This window comes from Trachinotus anak, unplaced genomic scaffold (genome assembly GCF_046630095.1).
Source record: "Trachinotus anak isolate AG129_WGS33_773 ecotype Australia unplaced genomic scaffold, CSIRO_AGI_Tana_v1 ptg000008l, whole genome shotgun sequence".
Classification (NCBI taxonomy): domain Eukaryota; kingdom Metazoa; phylum Chordata; class Actinopteri; order Carangiformes; family Carangidae; genus Trachinotus; species Trachinotus anak.
The window spans coordinates 29,426,472-29,451,139 of NW_027273859.1; the positions used below are offsets into that span (position 1 = coordinate 29,426,472).

The 24,668-nt window shown below is 43.2% G+C and overlaps 2 protein-coding genes across 3 annotated transcripts; one reads left to right on the forward strand and one right to left on the reverse strand.

Annotated features, from left to right (window-relative positions):
• Nucleotides 1-1,057: 1,057 nt before the first annotated feature.
• mfsd14bb (major facilitator superfamily domain containing 14Bb) lies at nt 1,058-11,690 on the forward strand. The gene is made up of 12 exons (XM_071484081.1): nt 1,058-1,285; nt 4,394-4,486; nt 5,111-5,173; nt 5,679-5,806; nt 7,590-7,704; nt 8,306-8,524; nt 8,669-8,782; nt 9,405-9,476; nt 9,661-9,773; nt 10,136-10,233; nt 10,356-10,498; nt 11,374-11,690. Exons 1-12 carry the CDS (start codon nt 1,229-1,231, stop codon nt 11,599-11,601), a joined length of 1,443 nt encoding a protein of 480 aa, XP_071340182.1. The 5' UTR covers nt 1,058-1,228; the 3' UTR covers nt 11,602-11,690.
• A 4,178-nt stretch (nt 11,691-15,868) lies between these two features.
• On the reverse strand, nt 15,869-24,218 carry lrrc2 (leucine rich repeat containing 2). 2 transcript variants are annotated; one of them, XM_071484082.1, is made up of 10 exons: nt 24,071-24,218; nt 22,034-22,178; nt 20,761-20,888; nt 20,262-20,356; nt 20,019-20,175; nt 19,626-19,762; nt 19,083-19,228; nt 18,781-18,933; nt 17,718-17,890; nt 15,869-17,275 (listed from the first exon to the last, which is right to left on the reverse strand). In XM_071484082.1, the coding sequence occupies exons 1-10, from the start codon at nt 24,207-24,209 to the stop codon at nt 17,226-17,228; spliced, it is 1,323 nt and encodes a 440-aa protein (XP_071340183.1). In that variant the 5' UTR covers nt 24,210-24,218; the 3' UTR covers nt 15,869-17,225. The 2 variants fall into 2 exon arrangements, with proteins under 2 accessions (XP_071340183.1, XP_071340184.1); XM_071484083.1 differs by having other exon boundaries at nt 20,761-20,876; nt 24,071-24,217.
• Between the last annotated feature and the right edge of the window lie 450 nt (nt 24,219-24,668).

Consider the following 24,668-nt stretch of genomic DNA (forward strand, 5'->3'; position numbering starts at 1 on the left):
ACACACTCCCCCAAAAACCCTTTAACAAGAAAAGTGGATGAAACCTCAGGAAAAGCAAAAGGACAGACAATAGATGTGACAGTTGTGTACAGACTAAAGCAACATGACAGATTCACAGCGAGGACAGTCAAGATGATGTTATAGTTGCAGCTCTGGTGTGTATAAAACATATAGCTAATATTTACTTAAGGGAAAACAGGATAACGATATGATAACCAAAATTCAGTTACTTAGTAAATTTGGTCAGCACAAAATCACATGATTCTAAAGAAACTGTTATATTCACACATCATTTTCAATCCTTTAAATCTGAAAATATCTGGAGTTGTTTCAGCGCTTGTACCCAGGCTGTTATTTTGAAGAGCGCTAGCCGGATGTGAGGTGTATCACGCTGGCTGTCTTGACGCTGTTTGTTGTGCAGATTTGCATTGAAGCCAAAAATTCTTGCAGCGCCGAGTCCCGCCTTTCTCCCGCTTGCTAAATAGTGATCCAGGAGAGTGTTGGCGGCGCAGTTTGCTGCTGGGTCTTCCTGCCAAATATTGAGACTGTCTGTTGACCTGTTTTCCTCCCAGGCGGAGCCGTGACAGCGCTACCGTTTAAATACGAGCGTTATTCGGTCTTTGTCGTGCGCTGAGACGTTAAATATCAGGCCTGTGCGAGCTGCACACAATGCTAAGCTAATGAAACACGGACTGCAGTGTAGTGTGGGCAGCGGCTCAGCAGGGGGCGCTACCCGCCGGATACTGAGAGAACGAGTGGCTGTTAACGTCTGTGCTGATCCAGAGACAGATCTGTTAGACATGTACCGTGTGATCGAGAGTCGAGCATGACTAACAACTGATCTGGGAACCGCTAGAGCCGCGCCGGAGGAAACGCGTTCGATTTGGTATCAGGGACGGCCCTTTAGGGCGGTGTTTATCCAATTTAAACTGTAATTGACCAACAGGAGCCGACAGCGCCGCTCACCCGGGAGACTGTGATGATAAAACCAATGTGACAAACTGTTAAATTACAATCAGAGCAGAGGAATTTAGGTAAAAACGAAAGCCGAGCCCCCGCCGCCGTTTACCGCTCCTGAGGCGAGCCGAGTGTAGCCGAGCTCCATGATAGCACAGCAGAGACGTAGCGATAATACACGCAGCGGGACACCCTGGAAGATACGGAGAACCCCCAGGAGGATGCCGGGCAGCACAGACTTGATGTGAAAATCGTTACGGCAAGATGTGAGATGAACCGGGAGAAAACAGCGACCGAGGCCAACGACATCATGTTGGTCCGGGGCTCGGTAAGCAGTGCGCTAGCTGGCTCGGTTAGCACTGTCGGCTAACGGCGGTGTGTATGGAAACATCCATTTAAAAGAAAGCTAAGCAGCTAGCAGCCGCTGTACCAAGAGGAACACACGGTTATACATCAACAGACACGTTAAGTTAATGTGTTTGGCGTCGTTAGCCGTAGATCGATGCTAGGAGCTAATTTAGGTGGTTAGCTAGGCAACTCTTCCGTCTTAGTTAACTTAAACTAGCTAACTAGAGTCAGCTAGTTAGTTCACCTTTACTTTAAGTAAACGTTAACAATTAACAGTCAGTTTCACAGGTGCAAACATTAGTTGTCACTAATTCAGAGGTTTAGTCCTGAGATGTTATCAGGAGACAGTTTGTCAGGGGTGGAAGAAGTACCACAGTGAAAGTACTAACACTACACTGTAGAAGTACTTAATTAAAAGTACTGCATTGAAAACGTTATGTAAGTAAACGTATATAAATATAATCGGGAAAATGCACCTAAAGTAGTAAAAGTGCTCGATGCAGGAAGAAATGTCTCCTGTGACTTTGACACTATTATTTATTACATCCTTAGATTATTATTACTTGTTACAGCAGCGTTTTACTGCTGTGGTCGGTTGAGTTGGAGCTGATCATTTTGTAAAGGACACAGCGAATGATTATTTTCATTGTGGATGGATCTGCTGATTATTTTCTCCATTAATCGATTGATTGATTGATTGGTTGATTGATATGTAAAAATTCAGAATAGAGAAACATTCTCGTGACAGCCAGAGCTGAAAGTGACGCCTTCCAACAAACAATCTAAACTTAAGAGTGATTCAAATCAGTGAAAGGAAAAGCAGCAAATCCCCACATTTATGTAGCATTAAATATATATTTGGTTTGTTTGTTTTTTACATGAAAAATCACAGTTGCAATTATAGAAATAGTTGCCAGTAATTTTCTGTCGCTCCGCTGGTCTTCTCAGGTCCAGGTAGTTAAATCTGTTACAAAGCCTCATATTTTATCAGCTCTTCATATGCAAGAAATCCTAATTTGTTAGATAACATGTAACTAGCTGTCAAATGAATGTAGTGTAGTGGAAATGTAGTTAACTAGTTCTTCTGTCTGCTGGTTAGCTCGGGTAGTAAATGTTAATAATTCACAGATTCACAGTTAATTTAACACAGCTGTATTTGTTGACAAAGGCAAACACAAGCGCACTGAAACAGTGTTGACTGTGTAAATTTGTATGTAATCTTTAAAGCAGTGTGGGTCCGTGCACCCAGTGTGGCTTTACTGTAATAGATAAGCTTGTAAAGTAACTAATATAGAGTCTGACTTTCAGTGAAGGCAACACGCAGATGACTGACTGAGATCAAACGTTCGTCTGCATAGAGTCGTATTTTTAATCCAGCTCTCAAGTCCAAATATAACTTTGTTGTTAGTTCAGCTTCACATCCAAAGAGCCTGATAATCATTATAGTTAATTATCTGTTGTTTTTCTGGTTAATCAAGTTCCTAGAGTCCCATGTGACGTCTTCTGGTATCTTTGTTTTGTCTGGCTGATATTCACTTTACAATAATGCACAACAATACAATAATGAATCTATAGTACATCTACACATTCGAGAAACTGACAGCAGACCATGCTCTCTGTGTTTACCTGGTAAATAACTTAGAAGCTGTGACATTGTTCCAGATGAATTTAAAAAAGGCCAGAGTTAGTGACAGTTTGGCTTCAAATGAAATGGACAGATTTGTGAACTGAGTTTGGTCTGCAGCTCTCTGTGGAGACTGATCAGTGGGAAACAGGTTTATCACACTGTTCCCCGTGAAGCCACAGCACCACACAGTGCTAAGGTGGATTATTTGGGAACGTGAGATGAAATGAAAGTCAGGGTTTATTTTGTGCCACCAATGTCACAACACAACACAACACACAACACATGTAGGAAGAAACTGGTCTCTCCCTGTCAGGTTGAATGTGGTGAAGCTGCACCATCACTGTCATGTGTGGCATCACACTGATGACTGTAATTTTCATTATTGATTAATCTTCTGATATATATAATTTTTTGGGGGGGGAATTAATTGGGTCTATAAAATGAGGAATAATAAATGAAATGAAAAGAACTGAAAGATTTAGTCATTAGTTGTTCTCCAGAAAAATAATCAGCATCTTCTCAACTGTGTGGATTTATTGCTCTTAATGCTTCTCTGTCAGTGGTCATTATAAAGTGAATATCTGGGTTCTGCACTGTTGATTGGACAAAACAAGACATATGTCACCCTGGGCTGAGTTTTCATTGTTTTCTGACATTTTACAGAGAAAATGACAGATCGTAGGAAATAATCTGTGGAGGTTACTGTAGAAGAGAAAGCTACACGCATTTTCTTAAATTAATGAACTGATCATCAGAAACGTTGCGAAATTAATTTTCTGCCGAGCGACTACACTACACTAAAATAAAATGGGTCCAGTTAATGTGCAGCACGACATAGTAACTATGGAGAAGTGACAGACAGAACTATGCTGCCTGACCACGCAGTTGTGTTTAAACAGTGTAACTTGTTGAGGTTGTGGCTTTGTTGACTTCCTTTACATGTAGCAGCAACAGAACAACACCCCGACCCCCACCATGCAGGTTTGTCTTCACTTCCTCCACAAAGAGAACAGAATAAACTAAACTAGAAGAAACGGAATAAACTTTATCAGTAATTTAGTTTTAGTTCATGATACATTCAGTATCACAGTCTTACAGTAGTGAAATCATATAACACATCATAGTGTTAATTAATGCAGCACAGTGTCAGAAACATTCTTTTACCAGAGCCTGACGGTGTCTGTGCCCTCAGACTGACTCTGCAGTCAACAAGTCCACTGTCCAGCACAGACATAACTGAAATCTAGAGTGTGAAGCTGTGTGTGTGCATGACTGCAGATCTGCGTCCTCGTTGCTTTTCTGAAGTGAGACTGCAGCTGTACAGTGGTCATGTATGGACACGCTGCTGGTAGGAGGTGACAGTGAGAGCAGTCGGAGTCATTAGCTTCATCAGATTGAACAGGAAGTGAAGTCATCCCCACTGATGAATAGTTAATGATTCTGGCTCTTTTCCGGCCGCAGCCCGGCCGAGGCCAAGCCAAAGTGACTCACGCGGTGGTGGTGATCTTCCTGGAGTTCTTCGCCTGGGGGCTGCTGACCACGCCCATGCTGACCGTGAGTAAACAAACACGCACACACACACACACACACACACACAGTGTCCTGCAGGAAAAGTCCACCAGGCAGGTTCAGTCTGTCGGCAGTCAGCTGAGAGTGTGAGGGTCGACCATCGATCAGTGGGTTAGCTACTCACCAATCAGATCACTGGAAACCCTGAGTTCTAATTGGTACAGGATCCCAACATGGACAAAAGAGTTGACAATGAAGTGACACAGATTACTTAACACCAAGTTACTTGAATTATAAATGAAACAAAACAACACAATGACTTGATTCCACTAAACGCAGACGACGCTGCGGGTGCAGCTGATAGCCATGAAACTGAAATCCACCTGAAGCGTCTGACGTGTAGACAGGAAGCTTTGTGTCCAGGGTGAAATGAGCTGAATGAAGCTGCTGTCAGTGAACAGCCTCCGTCTCAGAGGACAGTCTGTCCTGTCCTGTCCTGTCCTCATCTGTTTGTCCTTCAGCGGCCGCACTCTGCAGGTCTGAGAGCTGCTGCATCACAGACTGTGTCATACACACAACGGCAGCACAGCATGTGTTACATGAAGTTTAAAGCTGTGTGTCTGTGTTGTTAGTCACAATCTTCTTCTTCTTCTGTTGTTGTGGTTGCAGGTCCTCCATGAGACGTTTCCTCAGCACACCTTCCTGATCAACGGCCTGGTTCATGGAGTGAAGGTGAGATCTCTGTCACAGCTTCTATTTTAAACTCCTGCTGGGGACGTTTCACAGCGACAGATACAACAGGAAATGATGAATATAAACAAACTGATGATGAAGGAGGAAGAGGTGGTGACAGCAGGATTTAAACAGTTTGTACATAATCCTGTGTTATGTAGTCTTGTGTTGTGGCATGAAACATAAAATGTAGAAACATAACATCAGTAACAAGTCAACACTGTGTGGACTGACACTTCATCACAGAGACATGAATAATAAAAAATATGATGAAATGAAAGAATAAAGGGAGAGACAGAGCTGCTGTCACACATGTTTACTAAATACACAGAATAAAAACAGATCCACAGACATGGATTAGAAAATATGTTAAAATAATAGATAAGGATCAATCTACAGCTGTTATTAACTGCTGGGTGTTTTATTTCAGTCTTCTGCTACAAACACATGCATCTTTATTTGTCCTACACAAATCAACAAGTCAACACTGTGTGTACCTGTGCAGGGTTTCCTGTCGTTCCTGTCAGCTCCTCTGATTGGTGCTCTGTCAGACATCTGGGGCAGGAAGTCCTTCCTCCTCATGACGGTCTTCTTCACCTGTGCCCCCATCCCCTTCATGAGGATCAGCCCCTGGTGAGACTGTGTGTGTGTGCGCGCGCGTGTGTGTGTGTGTGTCAGTGGGAACTAATGCACGTTACTCTCCACATGTAAACATTTGGGCAAATTCCGTGTTTAGTTTGGAAGTGAAGAGCCCCGCCCACCTGGACCCACCATCCTGAGTGTTTACCTGAAATCTGCTGTATTTTTATTGGATCACTCAGAAAACAGTCAGCCAATCAAAAGAGGGACCGGTGGCTCAGAGCCTCTGTTCTGATTGGCTCTGAGCCACCAGAATGAGTCTGACATAAAGCTGCAACGATTCATTGATTGGCAGAAGATAATGGACAACATTTTTTGTTAATAATTAATTTTTATATATTTTTCATATGTTCTGCAACAGTAAACTGAATATCTTTGGGTTTTAGTCTGTTGATCAGACAAATGGACATTTGAAGGCATCACCTTGGACTCTGGGAAACTGGGATCAACATTTTTCATAGAGAAAAAAACAAATCAATGAGGAGACTAATGGTCAGTTGCAGCTCTGCTGGGTGGAGGGTGTGAGGAGGGTCTGCTGCAGCCTGATTCACTCTGGTGGAGTTTGACCAGTCACATGATGATCATGTGAGCCTGCTCACTGAGGGCAGCCTGGCAGACAGCAAACACGTTAACCATGAAAATACACCTTCTCCTGATGGGAGCGCTGCAGGTGCTGTGAGTGTTTCTAAGAAATGTGTTGAAAATCCTTTAGTCTCACAGACAGCACACAGCTTGTCTCTGATCAGACAGGAAACCAAAGTGTCTCCACAGTCTGGTGTTGTACTGAACTTTAAGATGAGCTGTCACACCTCAGACTGCAGACTGAGCTACAGCAGAATGAGATCAGCTGATCGGGGCTGTCTCCAGCCTGAGATCAGTCACATGGTTTGTGCATCATGTGTCACAAACCCTCAGCCCAAAATTAATTTGTCTCCCAGCTTCTTCTAAAGAAAGTTCTGGACCATTTCAGCCAAACATAAATGTACCTCAGACACATTTCTATGTCTGTTGGAAAAGGCCAGTTGCTAACAAGAGTCTAAATGAGACGACAGAAGTTGTCGGGGACGTTAGACGTCATCAGTCCCACATGAAAACCGATCTCCTCACCAGTCCACCTTTACAGCCTCGCTGTGTTTCTACAAACTGTCACTAACTCTGTCAGAGGAAAGGCTCAGAGCTGAATCAGACTACAGGCTGAAGGTTAGTGGTGACGGTGAAGTCATGTGACCGTGGGGTCGTTGGTTTAGAGCCTAACATGAGCTTTTTACTGCTGCTGATTGTATTTAGGCTTCAAACATCAGAAAGTGGAGTCATTAGTGAAGATGATCCTGCTGAACTAAACCTGTCAGGATCAGAAACTGTTGCTGATTTTCTCTAATCATCCAAAACACAATGGAGAAATCCTATTGGTTGATTGTGGAGGGAACCAGGTGATGATGACTTCAGGGTTGGTCTACAGGAACATGTCGTTCCTGCTGCTCTGTTATTCAATGCTGTAACTCAGGAAGCAGAGATTCTGACCATGTTTCCTGTAACTTGGCTGATTAATGATTCTAGTTATTCATTAACCTCATCATCATGTACAATCTATAACTGAAGCCTCCAGGTGTCTCATAGTGTCAACATAATGCAGCAGTGTAAATCCAACTACTTCACTGTTTCCCAGCAGCTGATTCCTTCATTCTGAAGATAACGTTGTGAAGCAGACAGCAGCAGAACTGAGTCGACGTGACGAAGCTGCATCCTCTGACCTGTTGTTTCCTGTCTGTCTGTGCAGGTGGTATTTCGCTCTGATCTCAGTCTCAGGGATGTTCGCCGTGACCTTCTCGGTGATCTTCGCCTACGTCGCTGACATCACAGAGGAACATGAGAGGAGCACGGCCTACGGCCTGGTAACCACAGTTTCACATCCTCCCAGGTTAAAGCTAGAAGTCGGAGCTGAAGCCTCACAGCTCTGACTCCTGACTAAATGTTCTATAATTATGTGGCCATAATGGAGCAGCACTGCAGACCATGTACTTCCTGTAATAACATATTGTGTGTGTGTATAATGGAGATCCTGTGCTCAGAGCTGGCTCAAGTAGTTTCCTGTTGTTATAGATCTGCAGTGAATCGGGGTCACAGGCAGGTCAGGAAGCTCTGAGCCATCTGTGTGCTTCATGTTGAGGCTCAGAGACAAATAAAGATCATGTCAACAGGTTTTTAAAGTTAGAATCTGTAACTTCTCCTCGTTAAAATGTCTAAAAACAACCAGACCTCGTGTTCTTACATCGACACAAATGTTTCCATCAGTTCTCAACCAGAGAAATCTGTGATTTTAATCCAGGTGACGCTCCGTTTGCTCAGGTGTCAGTGTTGTGTTTGTCTGACAGAAGTTTGAAGTCTCATGTTTCAGATCCTCTTTCTCCACCTTGGTGGTTTTCAGCTCTGTTTGAACCAGATGAAGGATTTTAGTCGTCGGACTCTCACTCTGTGTGGTTTGTGTCTCCTCAGGTCTCGGCAACCTTCGCGGCCAGTTTGGTGACGAGCCCGGCCATCGGGGCCTACCTGTCGAACCAGTACGGCGACAGCCTGGTGGTCCTGGTCGCCACAGTGATCGCAGTGGCCGACATCGCCTTCGTGTTCTTCGTCGTCCCCGAGTCTCTGCCAGACAAGATGAGGCTGACATCCTGGGGCTTCCCCATCTCCTGGGAGCAGGCCGACCCCTTCGCTGTAAGTTACCTGTAAAACACCACAGGCTGACAGCAGAGGTCAGAGGTCACGTATTGTTATTTTTTAACCAGCTCTGTCACAGTAAGTCAAAGGAGCCCCAGAGGAACAAGCGCTGTACTGACGGCTGATGTGTTGTGTGTTCAGTCTCTGCGTCGTGTGGGGAAAGACACCACAGTGCTGCTGATCTGCGTCACAGTGTTCCTGTCCTACCTGCCGGAGGCCGGACAGTACTCCAGCTTCTTCCTCTACCTGAGACAGGTAGAGACACACACACACACACACACACACACACACACACACACACACACACACTCTCAATTCTTAACCCTTAAATTTAAAGGTCCATATTTTAACTTCTGTATAACTTCTCCTGACGGCTGGTTTTTAGGCTCAGTTTCTGAATACAGGCTGTGTGCATTTCTCTGTGGACTGAGGCTTTGATACTTTCACAGTATTAATGTAGAACCTAGACTTGCTTTATAATCACAAACAGTCTTCAGACATGAGTCAGGACTTCTTCATCAGTCACTGGTTGTTCGATCGTGCTGCAACCTTCCCTCAGATCCTTGTAATAACTTCACATCAACATCCTCAGAGAAGTTAGAGAGAAAGCAGCAAACAACTCTCAGTGACTTTGTGTGTCAGTGTTTGTAGCTGGTTGTGGAAATGAGCAGCTGAAAGGTGATGATATGTTGTGTTCACCTCTTGTTTCTGCTGCAGAGTTTAAAACATGTTAATGAATCATCTCCTCTCAGTAAAACATAATCAGTGTTGAGCCCGTTCATGTAATGAAGTATCAGTGTTTGTTATGGTTCTGCCATCGTTTTAAGTTGTGTTGTGTTATTCTGACCAAACGCTGCTCTGTCTGTTTGTGTGCCAGGTGATCGACTTTTCTCCTGCAGCCATCGCCGCCTTCATCGCCATGGTGGGAATCCTCTCTATAGTCGCTCAGGTAGGAAGGAAAGGAAGGTGTTACTTTGATGGACCTGTCTTATGATGAGGGTGTGGAGGATGAAGATACAGTCAGTGTGGTGTTCAATGACCCTGATGAGTTCAGAAGCTCTGACAGTCGAGTGTTAAAGACGCTGCTGTTTGTACAGAAGGTGACTATGTGTGTATGTGTGTGTGTGTGTTAGACTCTCCTCCTCAGTGTGTTGATGAGGACCATTGGGAACAAGAACACGGTTCTTCTGGGTCTGGGCTTCCAGCTCTTCCAGCTGGCCTGGTACGGCTTCGGCTCGGAGCCGTGGTGAGTTCAGTCCCTGATGCTGTCGCCTTGAAAATCAGTTTGTGTGAATTCTGGATAATTTTAAATATTTTTGAGGTTGTTTCTCACATCATGGATATTTGATACCCTGTCCTAGACATCATGCTCAGTCGTTCATCACAGGTGAAGACAATAACTGCTAGAAAATAATGATCATCTGGTTCATTGATATCCAGTTCATTGATGCTCCTGAGTAGTGGTCGACCTACAGAGATTTTTAATGACTGATATCTTAAATTAAAGATGTTCACAAGTTTAAAAAAAAAAAAAAAAAAAAAAAAAGTCTAAGTGAAACGTCTGCAGACACATGAATGTTGATTCATGAGTGTCTTTGTCGTCGTCAGGATGATGTGGGCAGCAGGAACTGTAGCAGCCATGTCCTCCATCACCTTCCCAGCAGTCTCTGCTCTGGTGTCACACAGCGCCTCGCCTGACCAGCAAGGTGAGTACACCTGACCATCTGAGGCAAGGGGGGGGACTGTGGGGGCGGAGCCTCGTAACTCTGTGTGTGTGTGTGTGTGTGTGTGTGTGTGTGTGTGTGTGTGTGTGTGTGTGTGTGTTCAGGTGTGGTTCAGGGGATGATCACTGGTATCAGGGGCTTGTGTAACGGTCTGGGTCCAGCTCTCTACGGATTCATCTTCTTCCTCTTTAACGTGGAGCTGACCGACATGGGGCCTGTGGCAGGAAGACCCACACAGAACACAGAGGTACACACACACACACACACACACACACACACACACACACAGAAACACAACGGGGACTCGAGTGTCTCTTTACTGTTTCAAAGCTTCAGGTTCTGGTTTTTGTTTTTAGTTTTTTTTCACGTTTTTTTCCCATGATTCACTGCAGCTGCTCCACTGCAGTTGCAGTTGATGTTGGCAGTAGTTTGTCTCATGGTTTTAGGACCAAATCATGCATCATGTGACCTCAGCATTTATCTCAACATCAGTTTTTTTTTTTGTTTTGTTTTGCTTTTTTTAACAGAAGACTAATATAAAATACATCACACAGAGCACAGTGAGAGCTTTTTTATTTTTCATTCACAATAAACATTTAAAAAAAACAACAACTCTGAATTAACTTTTTTTTAACAATAAAGTGGTTTTATTATGTGAGACCGACGTCTAACGAGAGGCGACCTGGTGTAAAAATCCTCAACACACAGTCATCATCAGCTGTGTATGGTGCGACTGCAGCAAACTCAGTAGAAAACATGACGCTCAGTCACATGGACACGCTGCTAAAGTAACCACAGCACCAGTCAAAAGCCAAGTGTGTCCGAACCTTTGACTGGCGCTGTGTATTGGCTGTGTTCCAATTAGTTCAAACAAATAACGTGTTTGTTTAGTTTAAGCTTGAAGCTTTAAAAACATGACACCTCTTGATCGGACGGCAGTTTGTTTTTTCTCTGAGCAGCCGCTCGACCGTCACTGAGTCTGTGCAGGTTTTAATTTGGGTTCAGTTTGAGGCCAAACATTCAGAACATTCACCTTCTGAAATGAACTGCATTTGTTTTTTTTCTCAGCTTTCAAAATAAAAGTCTAAATGTTTTTTACATGACGTGTGTCTGTGTCTGTAGCGGTCGGTCATCCCCGGTCCTCCCTTCCTGTTCGGAGCGTGCGCTGTGTTGTTCGCTCTCCTCGTTGCCATCTTCATCCCCGAGCACCAGCGACTGGCCGACATCAAGACCTGCTCCGCCCGCAAGTCCAGTGGTACCGCCGCACATGCTCAGAATGCCAGCCCTCTGGCCACGCCCACCAGTGATGCGGAGGACATTGAGCCGCTCCTACAGGACAGCAGCATGTGACTGACAGCTGGCCCGGCCAATCACAGTGCTGAGGCCTGAGCACCATTCTGCAAGTCACACCCTGTCAAAATAAACCAGTGTCAGCTTTTTTTTTTTTTTTTAATTGAAATTTAATTTCCTTACATCCAGACGGTTGTGATGAGTCAGGTGACGTTAGACGGCAAACACACTGACAAGCTTCTGTACTTGACGGCTGATTGGTTCCCTCTGATGTCAGATTACAGGCTCCATTTCCTTCCAGACTCACAGCTCATTCAGATTTAGTTTAGTTTTATAATGTGGTTTAAATATTAAAGGACCAGTTGTGTTGCTGCACTTGAAACCTGGTCCTTCTGGTTCTGGTTTAGACTGTTAATCAGAAACAGTTAACGCAGGTTTTTGTTTAACAGCATTTACATCATTGATAAAACTAAGCCATTATTCTACTTTCGATCCTGTTCTACACCGTTGCTTATACCTGAAGCTGTTTAAGCACCTTGCCCAGGTGAGCTCAGGCAGGTATGACCAAAGGGCTTTGAACCATTAGTGTGTCTGTCGCCACGAATCTCACAACAAACACAAGTCGGAGCAAAACCAGAATCAATGAGTAAGATGAAGCTGAAACTCTCCAGTCGCTTCTTTGTGTTTTTCCACCATCAGGTCATGTTTAGATTAGATGGAACTTCACTGAGTAAAGTTGTTGCCGTTCATTTCTCTGCCTGGAGAGTCAGAGGAGTCAGCTGAGGTCAAACCAGGAGCATCAGCGACCTGATGCACATCAGAGCTGCTGCGATTAGTCTGAAAATTCATCAACTACTGTGATAGTTTGTGAATGGTTTCTTTTGTTTTTTTTAAGCAAAAATGCCAAATATTCAGTAGGTTCCAGCTTCTTCCTCTTAACATGTTATTAAGAAACAATTCATGGATCATCAGATGAGCTGATGATAAACAGCTCATCACCATGAATGTGTGAATGTCAGTCAAGCTGTGGTTATGACCCCCCCCCCCCCACTTCATGTGGTGTAGACAGTGATGGGGCCCAACCCATGTCCAAACATATCATTACTGGGGTTTTTTTTTTTTTTTTACAGTGTGAACTTTGTCATTTTTCAAAGCCGTCAGTCTGGTTGCCGCCTAAACGCTCACTGTGTGTGTCTGCTGCACCTAACTCCACCTGTCAGGGCTGCAGAGTTCAGCGGATCAGATGCTCCTCACTGATGAGGTGGAGGTGTGTTTGATTCACTGCACAGCGCAGACCAGTTGTCCCAAAACTACAGACTGTTGTTTCCAAACTGAAACTTCTCACCAGGACGGAGAAACATGGAGAGGACGATGAGGTCATACAGCTCATGGGACAGGAAGTCATCACCTGGGGGGGGGCTGTGGGTAACTGTTACTATGACAACAGCCACATGGCAGTCACACTGAGCATGTGCGCGCCCTGACAGGCTGTGATGTCATCGTCCTCTCCTGGGTGTTTCTGCGTCGAGGAGAAAACAGAGTGTTTAGAACATTGATTTGAACAGTTTGAAGTGCTTTTATCTGCGTTTGTACGGAAGCTGGGAGGAGTCAAAAACAAGGGGAAAAAGTTTCCCGGTTTAGTAATTCAGGCTCCTGATGTGGACACTTTAGTAACTCAGGTTCTGATTCAAAATTCCTGCTCTCGATTCTCCAGATCTTCTGATTTTGTAATTCAGCTTTAATAATCTCTTGTTTTTGTAAACTGGCCTGATTTAGTGTCAAATATATTTTGCCTTCCTTCCTCTTGCAGCACATCAGGCTGAAGCGGAGTTTTTAACTGCAGTGTTGTCACAGTGTTTATGGTGAAACAGACCTACTGATCTGAAGACCAGAATCAAACCGTGTTCAGTCCAACTGATCCACACACAAGATGAAGTTAGAGGCCGAACCAAGAGCACAAGTTGTGCACACACAACTTTTTTCCTGTAGTGACACCCCCAGCCTCCGTACACATGATTTATTTCAGCATCAGGTCTGTTGACGTGTCCTCATCTCTTCTTCGTGTGTTTAAATACTTGAAGTGTGTTCAGCTTGTCAGTTACTCTCAGGCAGTTTGATCTGAAAGTGCTCCTCCCCACCCGCCTGCCACTCTAGGTCAGGTAAATCAAGTGCTCCAAGTTACTGATGTAGATTGAACGTGTGTTTCTGGTCCGGGCCTGACGCCGTGTTCTCCTTATTTGCCTCTAACCCACAGAAAGGATCAGTCAGAGTTGAACAGGTTTGAAGAACCAATCGGTGCCATACTTTCTGTTTCTCTTTTCTTTTCTTCTGCCTTGTTTACCACGTTTTTCAGAGGTCAAACCACCACATTCCAAAAGAGGAAATCCACTGACGTGCAGGGACGGACAGGACGTGAGATTTGTAGCTGCTGAGCTAAAACGTGCAAATCTCCATCGCAGCGACTCACCTCAGTCTGACAGGACTCAGCGCTGACGCAGGATGACGAGTGTCCGTCGACGCTCAGCGCTGAGGCCCGACGTCATGTTTGAGCGATCAGCTGATGTCAGTCTGTCAGGGGTCTGCAGGTTACACATGCTGCCGTGCAGATGTTGGTTTATCCTCACATCTGTCACTCGGTCCAAATTATTACGTGTTGCATTCACATTATATCTGATGTGTGGGAAATGGGAGCTTCGGCCTGGGACGTTGTCTGATGTCTGCCACCTGGTGGCTGTGACAGGTGCGAAGGAACCAAAGGTTCAGTGTAGGCAGCGTTAATGTCACAGCTACAGAAACACCTGAGTGTCCTGATGATGAAGAAGATGAAGAAGATGATGGTGTGTAGCTTCATGACGCACAATCCTGTTACAACCACAGTGGATTTGTCCTTTAATGCAGCAGGAAGACTGTTGGAGAAGACTTTGTCTCGGACCGTCTGTAAAAAGCAGATTTAATCTTCACGTCTTCATCTGTAAAACTTTTTAACCAAACTCCTCTAACTCCTTCATCCTTTCATGTCTCTTCCTGAAGATGTCAAACAAAGACAGATGGACCTACAGTATATTTTTCTACAGTCAGTGAAGCCCTGCAGAGTTGTTACTGAATGTCCCTGAATGCACCACGTTGTTATGAACTCTTATCCTCTGTGTCCTGACACTGGTCTGTCCTCATCCTCCTCCTCTGTAGCTCTGTCTCTCTGGTCCCAGTGTTGCTGCTGCTGCGTTCACATCCCACTGGGAAGTTTCTCTGAAGCATCGTCACTTCTGCTGATGTTTGTGCTGGTGTCCACGTCCTGATCAGAGTCCTTTAACGTTCACGTCAGCTGACAGAGTCTGATCTGAGACAAACATTCACCTAAATCTTGATGGAATATGAGACACAATGAAATAACAGCAGCAGATCACAAATCTGACACAATTTATTTAATCCAAATACTGAAGCTTCCGGTTTAAAAATCTGAAGTTGATCAGTTTAAATTGTTGATCTGACTTTGGACAAAACTGTATTATTTTCAAAGGGGCCAAGAACAGTGATAGTTTTTTGAATCATACAGTGGGTGGAGTGTTGTTTTGGTGTCTGTCCTGAAACTGGCTCCAGTAACTACAGTCAGACTGATTTAGATTTGAGTGTTAAGCTCTGAAAAGATGAGGTGAGTTTTTTTTATTGAGTAACTTTCCAGAAGGACGTGAAGGCAACAACATGGACGCCAGAGAAAACGACAGGAACTGAAGTGACGATGACGTCGGTCAGGCGTGTTACTGAAGCTTTTACAAACTGTTTTCTATGTCGGCACTTTTCACTGATTACAACTCTTTACCTTTACTGAGAAGACTTTTTATTTTAGCTAAGGATAATGAACTAGAGGAGAAAAGTAACTGATGCAGTCAAACTTTCCAAACGTTCCCCTCCTCCTCTTCCTCCTCTTCTTCTTCTTCTGTGTACATGATGCAGAACATTTGCTGATTGCTGCACTTTAATTTCTCTGAACGTGTGCCTCTAATCATTCTCCATGTTCATATCTGTTTTTATATATAAACAAAGAGACGCTGAATGACGTCCACGTGTTGTGCATTTGCTTTTATCTTATTAAGAACATAATTTTGAATAATATCTATGATAATGATAATGGTAATAAAGAGAAATATATGGACTTTGACATTTGGACTAACTTGTTTTATTTCAAGTGTATCATTTTTTAAGAATTGATTCCTTGGTTTTTTGTTTTTGTTTTTTTTTAATATAAGTAATAATTGTCAAACTTTAAAGAAATGGTTCCAAATTTTGGGAGATTGGTTCATTTGGGGGGAAAAAAAAAATTCCAAAGGAATATGATTTAAAGAAAGTTTTTATTTGCCAGTAAATGTGACAACATTTAAAATCAGACAGTATGAAGAAAAAACACAATTTTCCACCAACAACATGTATTTAAAAAAAATGTTAGTATACAAACAGATACAGACTTACTATCAAAGCATCACAGGGAAATTTCAATAAAAATCAGATAAACAAAAATATAAAAGTAAAAACTTTTTTTTAAAAGGGCCAAATCTGGAAATAAAATCAATGAATGTTTTTGTTGTATAACAGTTATTTGTATTTTTACATTTTGTTGCAAAATCCATAATTTCATTTTTGAAAATCTGCTTACTTGCTGTATGTTGATGATATTTTGTTTTAAAGTTGCAGCTCAACTGTAACAGAAATTTCTAACAAATAAATATATATAGTACATAGAATAAACACTCTTTAAACCTATGAATCACACAATTAAACTCATAACTGTTAAAAAACAAGAAAAAAAAGAAAGAAAAAGCCTTTTCTCTCTTTGGTCACAATTTCACTCTTCAAACTGATAAATCCAGTTTATCTCAAATATCTGTTTATTTAGAGAAAATAAAAACATAACCAAGAAAAAATCACTCACTGCAGAAACTGAGGAGAATTTAAAACAAACTGAAAATGGCTTTGACTTGAATCACCCTGAGTGTGATGAGTTTCTCTCAAATACCTGAAATTCAGAGATCAGTATTTAGATTATGTGTAATGTGGGAGTGTTTGTGAAAACAGGGCCGAGAATGAAGCTTTAATGTTGGAGTTAAAGTTATGCTGTTTAGATGCTGGAAATCAGATTTTGGAATGAAAGTTGCAAAAATTCATTTGGAAAAATTCAGTAACTCCAACAGAAATTTATCTAATAAATTCACTATTGCGATGTTTCAGAAACAAGATCTTCAGTCAATCAAACCTTAACATGAAAATATGGAAGTTACAAAACCAACATCTAATGATGCATGAAGTCAGTTCCAAGATTGTTGATGTTTTATGTTTGATTTCTGTCAAATCTCAAAATCTCTACATTTTGATGTATCTCATAATTATTTTTAATGTTTTCTTCTTTTATTAATTCAAACATGTTTTGACTTCATCAAGTTTTTTGACTTGTAATAAATTTGAATCAGTGGCTCAAATGTGTAAATTGCAAGTTTATTACAGAAAATCAACATTTCAATTTCTTCATCTGTTGTTTTTACTTTTATGTCCAAACTATGGTTTAACATGAATCATTTTCCTTTCATGATGTTTCATTCCCCTTTTATCTTGTTTTTCTTAGAAAGTGCTTTATCAAATCATCTCTGAGTCACTCACACGGTGTCAGACTTTCAGCCCAACCTTCCTCCTCCTCCTCACAGCAGGCAGGAGATAGTGACCTTGGTGGTGGAGTAGGGGACGGTTTCTGTTGAGGGACAAATGACATGTCAACTGGTTAATCTGATCATCAGTTCATATGAGTTCTTAATGGGTTAATTCTCATTTCAACAATAACAGAAACGTGATTATAATTTACAAAAATAAAAGGTTCCTGTTCTTCAACCCTGAGATAAATAGACTTTATTATCATTCAGACATTTTATGTTTACAGTGCATTGTGTAATATAACAAACAGCATATTTCCAAATGTCACACAAGTTACAAACATAAAAAAAAATTACTTGTATTAAATGTAACATATTTTTAAAACATTATCATAGAAAATGACATTTAGTTTACTGTAAATAAAACTGATCTGGAATATTCAGTATCTTTTATTTTTCAGTACGTGTCAGTAGTTTTATTCTCAGTGACATGATAATAAACACTGCCGTGTTTGGTGAGTCAGTGATAATGAGCGTCGTTACCTCTGTCCTTCAGCGTGCTGATGTACGCCTCCATGAACTCCTTCTCTCCACTGTCCTTCTTCACCTCCTCTCCCTGCTCTCTCCACCTCTTCTTCTTGCTCTTCTCCTTCTTCTTCTCCTCCTCTTTCTTCTTCTTCTCTGCACTCGCAGGGTTGTCGTACAGTCGAATGAACCTGCAGCGGAACAACACAAACAAGAATTACAGTCTCAGTTATGATTACAGTTCACTGCAGATCTGAGCAGAAGATTAAATATCAACAGAGATTTAATCTGAAAGTAAAATATTGTTTGTTGACGTTGTTTCTCTGATTGTTTTTATTTTCCAGTTTAACAATCTGTAAAATGTGAATCACAGATTTATAAACTAAGTTTCTGCAATGTGATGAACTTTATCTTTTTATCTCCATTTAAGCCTGTTTGTTCCTGATCTTTTAATTTCATCGTCAGTCGGGAGAATTTTGTGAATTCATGTATAATTCTGTATAATTTTCTTTCTTATCTGTGTAACTGTCTGTATGAACAGACATCTGCACAGAGAAGCTGTTTAACCAAAGGAAATAAAAAACAAATCAGATGTGTAAACTGCTGCATTTCCACTTTTCTTGAACTGTTGTCTTTGGTTATTTAAAAAAAAAGTAAATATGATTTAAAATAAAAAACAAAAACTGTGGCCTGCGACACTGTAACAACACTCCCCTTAAAGGTTGGAAACTAGAACCAGCTTTTGTCTGAGTGAACTCCACAGGGATCAGTCCTGAGTCCTTTACTCTTCAGTCTTTACATGTCACCACTGGGGGGCATCATCCACCAGCACATTACTGACAGTCAGCTCACAGCTGAGCTCATTAACACAGAAAATATGGATGTTTTACCCCAACATGAACCAGGATTAATCTGCTGAAAGAACATGTCAAAGGTCAGACTCCCACTAATGATCCTAACTGGTGTCTCAGGGTAAATTGTTGTTTCAGATCCTCAGACCCTGAACAGGCTGACAGATGTGCTGCAGCCCTGACTGGACCTGAACCTGAACTGGATTCAGTGTCGGTGGAGTTTCGGTTACTTGATGTCGGGGTTGCTGCACAGTTTGGTCGGGATGCAGTTGAGCTCGTCGCCGCTGACGACGATCATCTTGAGTGTGGAGATGTTGGTGAGACAGAGGGGGAGGTACGACAGGTTGTTCTTATGGACGAACAGTGTGACCAGCTGCTCCAACCTGAGAGAGAGAGACACACACACACACACACACACACACACACCGTTAGTGTGTGTTCACCAGTGTGTTCATGTAAAGCACAGTGTAATCTGTACTCTGTTGCTGCTCTGAGTAACCAGGCGCCAGGTGGTGATGACATCATCAGTCACCTGTCCATGTCCTGCGGCAGGTCGCTCAGGCTGTTGTTGCTCAGGTCCAGCAGCTGCAGGCTGCTCATCCTCAGAGCACAGATGGGGATCGACGCAAACCTGTTCTCCGCGATGTCCAGGTGAACCAGCTGCTTCAGGCTGCTCAGCTGCAGACAGAGCGAGTGACATCATCGGCACAGTGACATCATCACTGGGAATGTGCTAATTATGTGCTAATGATCTTCGCATTGACCCCACTCCTGTGTCTGTGGTAAAGACAAAGCTGCTCCACCTCTCCCACCTCCACAGGTGAAGCTGAGGTGTAGAAACTGGAGTTCATGTGTTTTAGCTCTGAATCCTTCAGTCTCTGAAACCACCTCTGAAAATGAGCGTCTTTCTCAAAATATCAAACTCTTCCTTTAACCCTCACATATGAAGAGACAGCTTTCCAAAAACAGAATGAGATCATCAGTTGTGTCCAGACTCACTGAGCCAGTTTCCTCTGGAGGGACCGTCGGACCTGTCTGCAGATGTGTCACTCAGTTCTCTGTGTTTGTGTCTCACCTCGAACGGCAGCTCCGACAGGTTGTGGTTTCCTGCCAGTTCAAGTCTCTCCAGGTTCTCACAGTTTCCGAGCTCCGGAGGAACCTTGGACAGACGGTTGTAGCTGACGTTCAGCTCCCTCAGGCCGGTCAGTTTACCTGAGCAGACAGGTGAGGGTCAGCAGCACCAACATAAATGTACTAAAGTTCATTTCCCTGACTGAAGGAAAACCTGAAATACAGACGCACAACAACAAAGAATAAAACTAAGGAATGAAATGACAGGGATTATGAGGACCTGGACCCTGAGGGGCTTTCACCAAACTCATAGATCTTCAAGGTGAGAATAAATTTTCCATTTTTCACCTGACAGCTGGGCTCTGACACCTCACCCACGTTTGTTTTCCAGCCTCACCGATCTCAGCTGGCAGCTCGGTGATGGCGTTCTTGGGGATCTCGAGCACGGTGAGCTGGGTGAACAGAGGCAGGAAGTCCGGCAGCTGGCGGATCTTAGTCCCTCTGACGTGCCACTCCCTCAGGTACGTCATCCACTGCAGCTCTCTGGGGAAGTTCTGGAGAATACTCATGTATTACCACGTTTTTTTCTTACTGATGAAAACGATGAATGTGAGACTCTCTCCTGAACCTGGTCGCTTACCGTCCAGTGGTCTCCCTCCAGCTGGAAGATCAGTTTGCCCTGATCTGGATCCTTCTGATCCTGCTGGACTTCCTGGTCCTGCTGCTGCTCTGCCTCTGACAGATGACCAATAACAGAAACATGACCGATACACAGGAACAGGTCGTCAGCAGATACAGATTCACAACAACACAACAAATATGTATATAGCTTTAGTTACCTGTGACCAGCTGCATTTACCTGTTTACATCTGTATTTACCCGAGTACTGCAGTATTTACCTGTGTACAGCAGTATGTACCTGTGTACAGCAGTATGTACCTGTGTACACCTGTATTTACCTGAGTACTGCAGTATTTACCTGTGTACAGCAGTATGTACCTGTGTACACCTGTATTTACCTGTGTACTGCAGTATGTACCTGTTTACAGCAGTATGTACCTGTGTACACCTGTATTTACCTGAGTACTGCAGTATGTACCTGTGTACTGCAGTATGTACCTGAGTACACCCGTACTTACCTGTGTGTGGCTGTACGTCGGGCAGGGTGGACCTCTCCAGGTAGTGGTGCAGCAGGTTGAGCTCAGTGGTCTTCAGGGTCTTACAGTAGATGCGATACTGCCACTGCTGGTCGATCCTGCACACACACCTGTTAATGCAGCGTCTGCAGCGTCGCATTGATTTCAGATCACATTTCTTCATGTTCCTGCTCATTTTTCCAGGAGGCTGCAGACGGTCACCGTCCCACCACCGAGCTCAGGATATAAATAGCAGCCTGTGGTCGTGTTACTGCTCATGACTAACAACAGTCAGCTGGTCTGACTCAGTCACGTAAATAGTTTATTCCTCAGTTTGTTCTGTTCTGACCCGTCACAATGAGCTGGTCTCAGATCAAACAGGAGTGTGTCGAAGTGTGTGAAGTTAGTTTTAAACAGAAACATTTCAAGTTGTAAATAGAGAAATCTGACACAAGCATCAGCTTTCAATACAATAAGTATTCATTTGACTCAAGTAGAAATAATCAAAGTATTGATCTGCAGTGTCCACTTTCCTGCTGTAAAACTAATAATTAATAATGATTAATGTTCTCACAAACACAAAAAAGGTTTTGCCCAAAATGTCTGAATCCAAATAATGTTTCTAAAATAAGAAACTATAAATAATAATAATAATAATAATAATAATAATAATACTAAAGTCATTGAAAGACATGTGAGCAACTCTCATTATCTTGTTTTGTTGAGACAGCTCTGGGTAAATGAGATGCTTCTCATAGACAACAAATACAGACAAAGTTTGTGAATAACTACGGAAGCTGAGAAAGACCATAATCACAAATATTTTTTTTATTCTGCTTTCTCAAGAGAATTATTCTATTATCTCTGTATAACAAAACTCTGTCATCTCGAGAAAACAAACAATAGTTTTTTACTGATAATGTCTGGTTATCTCGAGATAACAGGATGAAACGATGTTAGCGTGTGCGGCCTCTCTCAGCTCCTCAGCATCGTGGTTAATGCAGGAACTGTTGAGGCTCAGCTCAGTCTGAGGACAGAGTCCATGATGGTGCTTTAAGATTACAGCCAGAACCTCCCTCTTCCTGCCAAAGGAGACAGTCAAACCTCATCGAGATCAAAACTAACGGTGCGTTCAGGTGCTTCTCACCAACTCCCGAAGAAGAAGTTTCACCAGTAAATGGCCCTTTAACCTTGAATAAAATGTTGTGCTAAGCTGTGAGCAGCTCAGTGATCCCTGAGTTTACGAGCTGTGATATTTCACTTCCACACATCTTACCTGGCCAGGGCGCTCTTCTCCACCCTCTCCTGCTCCTTCTTCTGTCTCTGTCTGTATTTCTTCACCCGGACCTCCCAGACCCCTCTGATCAGAGACAGGTCGTAGACCGGGACCTCCACCTTCCTCTCCAAACCCATCTCTGCTGCTGGAGACAAGAGGAGGAGCAGGAGGAAGAAGAGGAGGTGTAATCATCTGAAGGTAACAACAGTGTTCATTTTAGCCATGTTAGCGACGCGGCTCCACGGGTCACATCCAGACTGAAATGTCTCAGCAGTTATTGGATGGACTGTGATGAGATGTGGTTCTCAGGATGTTCTGTAAGAACCCAGATGATCCTCGGACTTTAAATCCAGCACCATCATCAGGTCAACATTTAAATTTGTCTTGTATTTTATGATCAAATACAATGAACTCCTCCAACTTAAAGACAAACCACAGCCTCACAGAGCTGCCAGCACTGACTGCCCAGCCTGTTGCTCCAGGACAAACATGTCATTATAACATTACGTCTTATCTACACTTGGACCCAGATTCTGAGGTAACGTGAAAAAGTCCTGTTGGTTTGGAGGCTGACAGTTGAGGTTGCTGAGAGTTTGAACTTGAGACAGAGCTGTAGTTCAGAGGTGGTGCTCCTGGGTGGAATGAGCACTCTCTGACCTACATGCAGCAGTGAGTCTCATCCCTCCGCAGGAAATTAATATGACAACCACGAGGCGTCTGCCAACATCACAGCAAAGCTCACTGTTCGTCAACTAGAGAAAAAACAGGGCTTTTACTTTGAAAAATGCTGAGTGCTTGATTATTTTTTTAGCCAGGACTCTGCTGCTGATTGTGTTGACGTTCCCTCTGGCGCCACCTGCAGGTCAGCTCCTCGCTTCATGATGCGACACCTGGGCTAAACCGAGCCGCTCAGCTGACGTCGGCCTCAGCACTGACACACTCGATGTTAGCATGCTGAAATGCTAACATGCTGAATATGAGACAGAGCAGGTGGAACTCTATTTCCCATGAATCACCAGTTGCAGGCTGGAGGACAAACCTGCTGTCGGGTCGTTAGGGTCTCCTGACACAGCGCCCCCGTTACAGCAGTGTACAGCACCTTGGTTGTCATGGTTACAATGATAAACATGCAGCTCAGTTTATGGAACAGTGACGGTTTGCTTAGGGTTAGGGGCTCCTTCAAGAACTCAAGGGTTCCTCAGTGCTCAGAGGTACCTCGAGAACTTCTGGGATTCCTCACCATGGAAACTGGTTCCTCAAAGAACCCACTTGAATTAAGGCTTCTAGAAGATCTTTAGGCTGCTACACTTGGATCCAACTATGAGGACCTTTAACTTTACTTGGTTAAGTTTAGAAACAATTAAGGTTTGGGTTAAAATAAGGACTTCTTTAAGATTAGAGAGATGACCTCCGTTGTCATGGTTGCAGCGCTAACAACGCAGTTAAGGTTGTGCCACGATCACGGATCAAAGAAACAACGTAAACTAACAACTGGTTTCACACAGGAATCCAACACCAGTCCCCCCTCCTCCAGACCCAGGGCCCCTCAAAGGGCCACCAGATAAATCAGGGGGGTGAAATACTGGCCTTGGATCTTTCTAGAGATGGTTAAAGAGGAAAAGTCTCTTTGGTGGAGCCAGACAGAAAGGTTGGAACACCAGCTTTAATCTTTAACTATAAAATATAATTTTATTTGTTATGTAAAATCTGCTGTCAGATAAATGTAGAGCAGTAACAACAATATTCCATCTGACACGCAGCAGCGTCAAAGCAGAGAGAAGGAAACTGGAAAATAAACAACAAAGTAGGTCACGAGTAACTAAAACTTGTTGTAAAGTCCAGTCCTGGTGTAAATGTGTGGAGTTAAAGTGTCAAAATAAAAGACGTCTCCTCTGCTGTCTCTGTTTATTATGTGTCCACTATGTGTATGAGCCCTGTTAGAACCTTAGTTCCCTCTTAGAACCCAGTTAGAACCCAGTGAGAACCCGCAGTGAATCCACACCAACAACAAACACAAAGCTCCGTGTGTTTTCTCACCTGTGTCTCTGTGAACGTCGTCCTGTCTGCTCACTGTCACCAGCTTGTTTACTGAGACTGAAACACTGTGATCTGACTCTGTGTGTGTGTGTGTGTGTGTGTGTGTGTGTGTGTGAGAGGGAGAGAGAGTGAGTGACATAACATGATATTTTTACCAACAGAGATTTGACCCTGGTATGTGTGTGTGTGTGTTTGTGTTTCTGTGTGTGTGTGTGTGTGTGTGTGTGTGTGTGTCACATGATCCATGCCCACACAGTATTGATCTGATCACTGATCTTTTTCATGTAAAACTCCAATAACTGCAGGGACATGAATGAACCGGGTCAGTGGTGACGGCTCTCTGAGGCAGTACGGTGGCTCTGGAGGGTCAGAATAACTAAATGAAAACATTCTGAATTCATTCCTGTTTGATGTCATGATCCCTGAGTTGTGTCCAGAACCTGAAGGAGTGGACCTGTGACATCGTTCAGAGACACACCTGTGTTAATGAGGTCACAGTGAGGTGTGTGTGCTGTTCTATAAATGTGAACAGTACATTCACAACATGTGTGCTCACCTTCTTTAAATAAAGCACACACTGATTTAACCTGCATGTTGG

Excerpts from the sequence above, each read along its gene's own strand:
- mfsd14bb (XM_071484081.1), top strand. The coding sequence starts at position 1,229 with ATGAACCGGGAGAAAACAGCGACCGAGGCCAACGACATCATGTTGGTC. Across the intron at positions 9,774-10,135 it reads GGCTTCGGCTCGGAGCCGTG|GATGATGTGGGCAGCAGGAA; the intron begins GTGAGTTCAGTC and ends TGTCGTCGTCAG. Across the intron at positions 10,234-10,355 it reads CGCCTCGCCTGACCAGCAAG|GTGTGGTTCAGGGGATGATC; the intron begins GTGAGTACACCT and ends GTGTGTGTTCAG.
- lrrc2 (XM_071484082.1), bottom strand. The coding sequence starts at position 24,209 with ATGTCACTCACTCTCTCTCCCTCTCACACACACACACACACACACACA. Across the intron at positions 20,889-22,033 it reads GAGAAGAGCGCCCTGGCCAG|GTGTGTGTGCAGGATCGACC; the intron begins GTAAGATGTGTG and ends CTGCATTAACAG. Across the intron at positions 19,229-19,625 it reads TGTCGGAGCTGCCGTTCGAG|CTGAGCAGCCTGAAGCAGCT; the intron begins GTGAGACACAAA and ends CTCTGTCTGCAG.